We start from the raw sequence: 8,740 nt of genomic DNA, 5'->3' as shown, positions 1-8,740 counted from the left end.
AAAAAAAAAAATAGCCAGCACCTGTAGCGCCAGCACCTGTGGCGGGCACCTGTAGTCCCAAATACTTACAAATAAATACAAGAAAATCGCTTAAGCCCAAGTTTGACGTTGCTGTGAGCTGTGACATCACAGCACTCTACCAAGGGTGACATAGTGAGATTCTGTCTCAAAAAAAACCCAAACAAACAAAAAACACCATTATGATAGAGGAGGCATGACGACTACATAAAGGATTTTTTTTTTTGAGATAGAGTTTCACTATGTTGCCCTCAGTAGAGTGCTGTAGTGTCACAGTTTACAGCAACCTCAAACTCTTGGGCTTAAGCGATTCTCTTGTCTCAGCCTCCCAAGTAGCTGCAACTACAGGCACCCACCACAACGCCCAGTGTTTTTTGTTGGAGTTGTTTAGCTGGCCTGTGCTGAGTTCGAACCCACCACCCTCTGTGTATGTGGCTGGCACTGTAAGCACTGTGCTACAGGCACTGAGTCAAGGATGTATTTTCAATGAATGATGCAGGGACAACTGGCTATCCATATAGAGGAAATAATCAGACTCTGTCTTACACAACACTCAAAATTCCAGGTGGCTTAAAAACCTAAATATGAAAAGCAAATGTTTAAAACTTTTGCGAGAAAATACAGAATACTTTAGGCTGGGTGCAGTGGCTCATACCTACAATCCTAGCACTCTGGGAGGCCAAGATGGGAGTATATCCCTTAAGCTCAGGAGTTTCAGAACAAGAGACCCTTGAGTGGCACCCATAGCTCAATGGGTAGGGCAACAGCCACATACACCGGGATTGGTGGGTTCGAACCCGGCCCAGACCTGCCAAACAACAATGACAACTACAATGACAAAAAAAAAAAAAAGAAATAGCCAGGAGTTGTGGTGGACACCTGTAGTCTGAGATACTTGGGAAGCTGAGGCAAGAGAATCACTTAAGCCCAAGAGCTTGAAGTTGCTGTGAGCTGTGACACCACAGCCTCTGCCCAGGATGATAGCTTGAGACTGTCTAAAAAAAAAGAAGAGTGAGACCCTGTTTTTACTAAAAATATTAATATTAGCCGGGCATTGTGGTAATAGCTCCCCAGCTCTTCCAGAGGCTAAGGCAGGAGGATCACTTGAGCTGAGGAGTCTGAGGTTGTGAGTTATGATGTCACCATGGCACTCTGGAGGTGGGGGAGGAAGGGTGGGGAACGGAGGAAGAAGGGGAGGGAGGGAGGGGCAGGGAGGAAATAAATGCAGAATATCTTGATAAACTTGGGGCAAGAAATGGATTTCGTCAATAACACATAACAGATTGTTTCCTAAAAGGAAAGATTAAGTTGTCCAAATCAAGATTTTAAAATTTCATATTAGGGTCCAGGTGTGGTGGCTCGCACCTATAATCCTAACACTCCGGAAGGCAAAGGCGGAAGGATCCCTCAAGCTCAGGAGTTCCTGACTAGCTAGAGTAAGACTGAGACCCCTGTCTCTACTAAAAATAGAAAAATTAGCTGGGCCTTGTGTTGAGGGCACCTGTAGTCCCAGCTACTTTGGAGGCTGAAGCAGGTGCATCACTAGAACTGGGAGTTTGAGTTTGCTGTGAGGTAAGCCTTTTGCCTGGGCAACAGAGTCCGACTGTCTCCAAAAATAAAAAATAAAATTTTGTTTAACAAAATATTGTGTGCATGCTGGCAAAGACCTCAGTGACTCATTCATACTATCTCCCCAAACCCTGTCAAGCACAACCTTGTCTGTAGTGTAAAGGTTCTGAGGCTGGCAAAATTGGTCCTCAGCTTCTCAAACTGAGATGACCGTGAGACTGGGGTGATCATGCCTTAGAGCCATGGTTCCCCTTTCCTGATGTCAAGGAAGCCAAATTATTCATTAACAGATTACAGCATTTAGTAAATACAGTATCAAAACAAACTATCGAGTACACCAAGTTTTTTCTCCCTTAGGGCTTTTCCCTCTGGTGGGCTCTGGTGGCCCTGCCCCACAGTGGACTCTTTCCCACCCTCTAAGTGTCATCTAGGATGTCACCTCCTCACAGACCTTCTTTGACCACTCCATCTGAAGAAGCAGCCTGGCCCTGTTACTGTCACATCATCTCGTTTATCTCATTCTTGACACCTATCACAATCTGTCATCTATTGGCTCTCTCTCCCCATAGCCTTTACCTCTATGATGGTGGTCATCTTGACTGCTGGGGGCATAAACCAGCAGTCCATGGGGCACACATTTTGTTTGTTTGGCTTGTATAGTGTTTTTCCAAAAATTCAATTTATTGACAATACTTAAAAATTGAGAGATTCTATGTAAACATACGGATTTCCAGGTCTCTTGAAAAAGATCTGGCACAATGCGTCGGTGGTGAGTAGCCAAGGCAGCCTCTCCCTCTGACCCAGCCGCCACCCCACACCATTCCAGCACACCTGGCTGTCTGCAAGCCCTGATCTTACCTGCCTGGCCCTGGAGGCCTTTCGACCTAAAACCTCTGGTCTCTTGTCACAACCCTACATATTTATTTACCTCTGCAACTGAAAATGCTGCAGTAAATAAATTGAGAGCAAGAAAAATTAACTGTTGTGAGGAAAATAACTTCGTCTAAGCCCTGGGAAGGGTCAACCCACTCCACACAGCTTGTGCGACACAGGGACACCCTCTGGCGCCTGTATCCTCAGGCCCCAGACCCAGTTTCTAGTCCCTTGAATTCATCATGTTAATGAGACGGGATATTCTTTCCCTAGATGGATTAATTTAATCTACATGAGAATTTTAGATTAGATTAACCCATTTTCAGAATAGATTAATTTATAAATCTAAATGATGAGGTTATGGCTTTGATTACATTGTATGTTGATTAATCAAAAGTGCTGCCCTAAATCCTTCCGTGACTGAGTAGGTGGGTCCGACACAGCAAAGATCTGAGTTTGTTTTGGTAGGCTCAGTATCTAAATCCCACCTACCGCATGAAAAACCCCTCTTCAACCAGGCGGGGCTGCAACAGGGTCAAGAAAGGGGAAGACATAGTGCGCAGGCGCGTTCGAAACGGTTGCCAGCTTTCCCCGCAGCCCAGACACAGTCCACCTGCACTGCGCAGGCGCCGAGACCGACGAACGCTTTCCCTCCCCCTCCCATCTTTCCCTGAGTCCAGAGGACTCACTACCGCAGCAAGAGTTCTTGCGCAAGCGTCGTCCCGTGTCCCACCCCCGGACCAATTGGAAGAGGCGGTGCCTGGGCGCTTAGGGCACGATGCCGTGGGTGGGGCCGGGACGTGAGGGCAGCGCGCTGGCGTCACAGGGGCGGCTATATAAGTGAATACAAGCGCCGCCCCTCCGCCCCAGTCACTGAGCCGCCGCCGAGGACTCAGCAGCCTCCCCCTTGAGCCCCCTCGCTTCCCGACGCTCCGTCCCCCCCGCCCGCCTTCTCCCGCCGCCGCCTTCCGCAGGCCGTTTCCACCGAGGAAAAGGAATCGTATCGTATGTCCGCTATCCAGAACCTCCACTCTTTCGGTAAGCCATGGGAAAGGTCGTGAGCCCAAGTAGGGCAGCCATGTGTCCCGGGCCAGGAGACAGGACCCAGGGAGCTGCCGAGCGCTCCGGGCCTTCGTAAGTTCAGACGAGAGAGAGGCGTCCGGGCTCGCGGGGCCACGGGCCCAAGGCCTAGGTGCTGGGGTCGGGCCCTGAGCGCGACCGGAAGGAGCGGGCGGGAGGTCAACCCTTGGGCGGGCTCAGTGTCTCGGGTGGCGCATTTACTAATGGCTCCCGGGCCTCCTCGGGCCACACCCGTCCCCTCCCGCCGCCTGTGCGTCATGTCCGTTACGTCGCTCGCTGTTGTCCCCGAGCTGGAGGGAAAGGCGGTGCCAGCCCTAAGTGGCAAACGGGCGCGCCAATGGGGGTGAGAGGCTTGGCTCCGCCTCGAGAGCTTGGGTTCCGGCGGGTTGCATCAGCAGGGTGGGGCGCCTCCTGCCAGCTCCGGCTGCCCTGACACGTGATCAGCTTGGGAGGGAGGGCGGGAGGCCCATGTTTGTCCGTGCCTGGGGAAGCCGGCCGTCCGGACTGACCTGTTCAGGGAGAGCCAACAAAGGACTCATCCGACCTGACCTGAGCTCTGAAGATTTCAGCCTTGGTTTCTGCACTCGCACAAGATCGCGGTGGGGGCTGGGTGGTGGTCATCCGAACCTTGGCCGCTCTTAGCAAGCTTGACCTTTTTTCCCAGACCCCTTTGCTGATGCAAGTAAGGGTGATGACCTGCTTCCTGCTGGCACTGAGGATTATATCCATATAAGAATTCAACAGAGAAACGGCAGGAAGACCCTTACTACTGTTCAAGGGATCGCTGATGATTACGATAAAAAGAAATTAGTGAAGGCGTTTAAGAAGGTAAGTCTTCAATGGCGATTATAGGGAAGTCGCGTTTCATTTGTCCACACGGGGGTGCTAACTACGTTGTAGCCCTTACCAACGGAGATGGTTGGATGCTTTGGTGCTGTTGGCCTCATTTGTTTTGCTTCCTTTGTACCTGTAGAAATTTGCCTGCAATGGTACTGTAATTGAGCATCCAGAATATGGAGAAGTAATTCAGCTACAGGGTGACCAGCGCAAGAACATATGCCAGTTCCTTGTAGAGGTGAGTTCAGTCACTGAATTACCTTTGGACCTCTTTGCTGGCAAATCTCAAGTCTTGCCTAGTCTATTAAATTTCCACTGGAGACACAGAAATTTGATCTGTAAGGCTAACAAAAACAACTGTTGAGTTTTGAAATACACAGGCAGAAGGGATTTGTCTCCCTTAAGTTTACTGTCTATGTGGATCTGCTTTAAATGGCAAACAGGCATAGATGAGCCAGATGGTGGATTTCTATATTTATGAGGACGTAGGGATTTTTTAGGTGGAACTAGAATTTTGTTACATTGGTTCTTAAAATAATTGAAGAGATTTCTAATACCTGGTCTCTTTCCTCACATTCTCTGATTGAAGCCTAGAAGGTGCAGTATGTTTGAAAAGGTGGTTCTTAACTGCGTCTCCTCAGTTGTGCCATTGTGTGCTCTGAGGTATACACCTCGGTTTGTCTTGGCCGGTGTAGTAGCGGAAGACAGGATTATTGGTAGAAATGGGGACTTTGACTCTTGCCATCTCTTGTTTCAACTTTGCCCTCTTCTCTTTGCAGATTGGACTGGCTAAGGACGATCAGCTGAAGGTTCATGGGTTTTAAGTGCTTGTGGCTCACTGAAGCTTAAGTGAGGATTTCCTTGCAATGAGTAGAATTTTCCCTCTGTCCCTTGTCACAAGTTTAAAAACCTCACAGCTTGTATAATGTAACCATTTGGGGTCTGCTTTTAACTTGGACTAGTGTAACTCCTTCATGCAATAAACTGAAAAGAGCCATGCTGTCTAGTCTTGAAGTCCCTCATTTAAACAGAGGTCAAGCAGGAGGCACCTGGCAGTGTCAAGCCTTGAAACAAAGCAATAACATAGTGTTTCAGCCAAGCCCAGAGCCCTAAGATCACAGACGGCTATGTCTGGCCAGAAGCTCCTCGCCTCTCCCTCTGCAGAGTTCCCAGCCCTAAGAGAATGTCACCACCTGGACAACCCTCGGTGAATCTGAGAGGATGGGGTAAGGCAGCAATGCAGTTGTACCTCTAGAGGAAGTCTTTGGTAGTAAAGGAAAGATCCTCTGGTATCTCCAGGTGGGCAGAACTTAGGCCATCTTCCCTCCAGTAGGGTGATAAGGACATCTGGCTTTCCACCAAGGTCTTTTTGACCAGACATATCCTAGCTAAGGGATGTCCAAACATCAGAATGTGAGCCCAACCTTCTATCAGTTAAACTTTTGACAAGGGAACAAATCTCAAAACTGATGTATCAGCTATGTAGCTAGTTGTAGAGCTTGCAACTTACTAGCAACAGCTGCCCAATGCCATGTGAAGTAACAAGACTGGTTTTTGGTTTTTTTCCCTTCAATTTTAATGTTATGTGTAATGTATTTAAACCCTTATTTAAATAAAACTTGTTTTCAGAAACACCTGGCTTGCAGATTCTACTTTATATACAGTCCATCTTGTGCATATGAAGGGACTCTAAAAATGGGTAGTGGAGGATATGTCTACACCCAAAGCTTATCAGGAGGGGCCTGAACTTTTTGGCCAAGAAACTTTTATGGGCTTTCCCATCACAGGTCAATTGTTTTGTGAGCATTTGTCCAGCAACCTCAGGAGTCGGGTGGTCACTGGCCTTTCACTCTTAGCTGTGGAGGAGGAACTTGACAGCAAGTTGATCAATAATCCTTTGATTCCCCCTTTGTTACCAGGTTTTTTTTGGAAGGGGGGGAGGTTCCAGGGGTTTTCAAATTTTGTTTTGTTGGGGTTTGGGTTTTTGGCTTCAGTTTTTGTGGCTTACGTTTTTTGGGGACTTGGATTTAATTTTTGGTTGGTTGGATTGGCAATTGTTTTTTAGGGCCGGGATTGTTTCCGTTTTTGAACTTGCCGGCGTTTTTCGGATTATTATGCTGTATAGTTGTGTGCTCTGGAACCTCTAGGTGATGCCATACCACTTGGGTGTGTGGTGGGCTGCACATTCTAGGTTTCAAGTATACATAGCACAACAAAAACACCTAATGACTATGTTTTTTAGAACACATTCCCATCATTAAGTGACATGACTACGAAATTTACTGCCAGCCTGTGTCAAAGATAAAGGTCAGACAAGTGAGTTGGCATAGCCACTAGGTCTGGAAATAGGCATGTGGAGGACTAGTGAAAAACTGAGCCAATGGTAATTGCTCTGAAGCTGGCAGATAGTGCTAATCCATTCAGGGTACCCCTAAGTAATTTTATAAAGAAAAGAGATTTGGGCTGGGCAAGGTGGTTCAAACCTATAATCGTAGGCCAAGGAGGGGAGATTCCCTTAGCTCAGGTTCAAACCTATAATCGTAGGCCAAGGAGGGGAGATTCCCTTAGCTCAGGAGTTTGGGACCAGCCTGAGCAAGAATGAGAAAATGTCTCTACTAAAAATAGAAAAATTAGCTGGGTATCGTGGCAGGAGCCTAGCTACTCACTCAAACCCAGGAGTTTGGTGTTGCTGAGAGCTAGGCTAATGTTTAGCCTGGGCAACACAGACTGTCTCAGAAGAGATTTGATTCATAGTTCTAGAGGCCCAGTAGTTACTGCATCTGGCAAGGGCCTTGATATGTAACAGTGTAAGGGTAGAGAGCAAATGGGGACCAAACTTAACCATTCCATTAATGAAGGCTGAGCCCAATGACCTAATCATAAGGCCCCACATCCCAGTACTGGCAATAAATTCCAAAGTGAGTTTCTGGAGGAGGCATTCAAACCATAACTGTAATGTTAATCCCAGAAGGCAGGCTGGTACTGTTTGTTACAAGGTCCTATGAAACTGATTTTTGAGACAGACGTTAGCACTGGTCTCCAAGGCTCCAAAGTTTAAAAACCTTTGGATGATATATTAAATCATTAAGGTCTTTTCTTGGAGGAACTTCTGAGCAAGGGTGGTCCCCTTGTGGCATTAACATTAAAACGCAATTTACTATTCATAAGGCTTTGCAGTTAAGAGCTCCTTGACTAATCTTTAAATGTTTAGGTGGTAACACATTATTTCAAAGTTAGCACATAATGAGAAGCTTTAGTCATTTCTTGTATTCATCCTAGTCCAAATGTTTGTAAAATGCACTGTTCTTGGAGATAGTGTCAAAAATTCAGATTTTTAGGTCCCACTCAGGACAGTTTGACTCTACTGGGTATTAGCTGAACAAAGCCCAGGTCCTGCATACTTTTCAAGGGTCTATGAAAGTGTTTGAGAACTTAAACTTTCATCTCCAAACTTTGACCAGAAGCTCCAAAATCAGTGAATAAATGTTTAACACTGCAAAATACAATGTTAGCAATAACTGCGACTTAAGATTTATATATCTATGTATAAACATAGTGAAAGTTCTACAGGGCATGATTTTTTTAACAAAACAGACATGATATAAATAGCCTTTAAAAATCATTAGAAAAAACCATGTGCTTGGCTCTGCACCCATAGCATAGTGGTTATGGCACCAGCCATATGCACTGAGGGTGGCAGGTTCAAACCTGGACCCCGGCCAGCTAAATAACAATGACCACTACAGGCTCAGTGCCTGTAGCACAGTGGTTACGGTGCCAGCCACCTACACTGAGGGAGCCAGGTTTGAACCAGTCCAGGCGCAACAAGAAATAGCCAGGCATTGTGTTAGGCACCTGTAGTCCCAGCTGCCTGGGAGGCTGAGGCGAGAGAATCACTTGAACCCAAGAGTTTCAGGTTGCTGTGAGCTGTGACACCACAACACTCTACCAAGGGTGACAAAGTGAGACTCTGTCTCAAAAAAAAAAAAGACAATGACAACTACAACCAAGAAAAAAATAGCCGAGCATTGTGGTGGGCGCCTATAATCCCAGCTGCTTAGGAGGCTGAGGCAAGAGAATCACTTGAACCCAAGAGTTTGAGGTTACTGTGAGCTGTAACGCCACTGCACTCTACCCAGGGTGACAGCTTGAAACTGTCTGAAAAAAACAAAACAAAAAAAAAAAGTGCTTATTTGGCTAATAGGTTTGGAGTTTTTTGTTTGTTTTTGGAGACAAGATCTGTTGCCAGGGCCAGAGTACAGTGCGGAGGTGTCACAGAATCTCAAGCTGTTGGCCTGGGTAGAGTGCCAGGACATCCTAGTTCACAGCAACCTCCAACTCTTGGGCTCAAGAGATCCTCTTT

General features: G+C 46.8%; 1 protein-coding gene across 1 annotated transcript; it reads left to right on the top strand.

Annotated features, from left to right (window-relative positions):
- Positions 1 to 3,228: 3,228 nt before the first annotated feature.
- Positions 3,229 to 6,009, top strand: EIF1 (eukaryotic translation initiation factor 1). The gene is made up of 4 exons (XM_003786378.3): positions 3,229 to 3,498; positions 4,205 to 4,368; positions 4,514 to 4,615; positions 5,157 to 6,009. Exons 1-4 carry the CDS (start codon positions 3,468 to 3,470, stop codon positions 5,199 to 5,201), a joined length of 342 nt encoding a protein of 113 aa, XP_003786426.1. The 5' UTR covers positions 3,229 to 3,467; the 3' UTR covers positions 5,202 to 6,009.
- Positions 6,010 to 8,740: the final 2,731 nt, after the last annotated feature.

Source organism: Otolemur garnettii, unplaced genomic scaffold (assembly GCF_000181295.1).
Source record: "Otolemur garnettii isolate 467f Iridium unplaced genomic scaffold, OtoGar3 scaffold00018, whole genome shotgun sequence".
NCBI lineage: Eukaryota > Metazoa > Chordata > Mammalia > Primates > Galagidae > Otolemur > Otolemur garnettii.
Note: the sequence above shows the minus strand (reverse complement) of the source record. Positions and strands in the feature narration are given on the sequence as shown.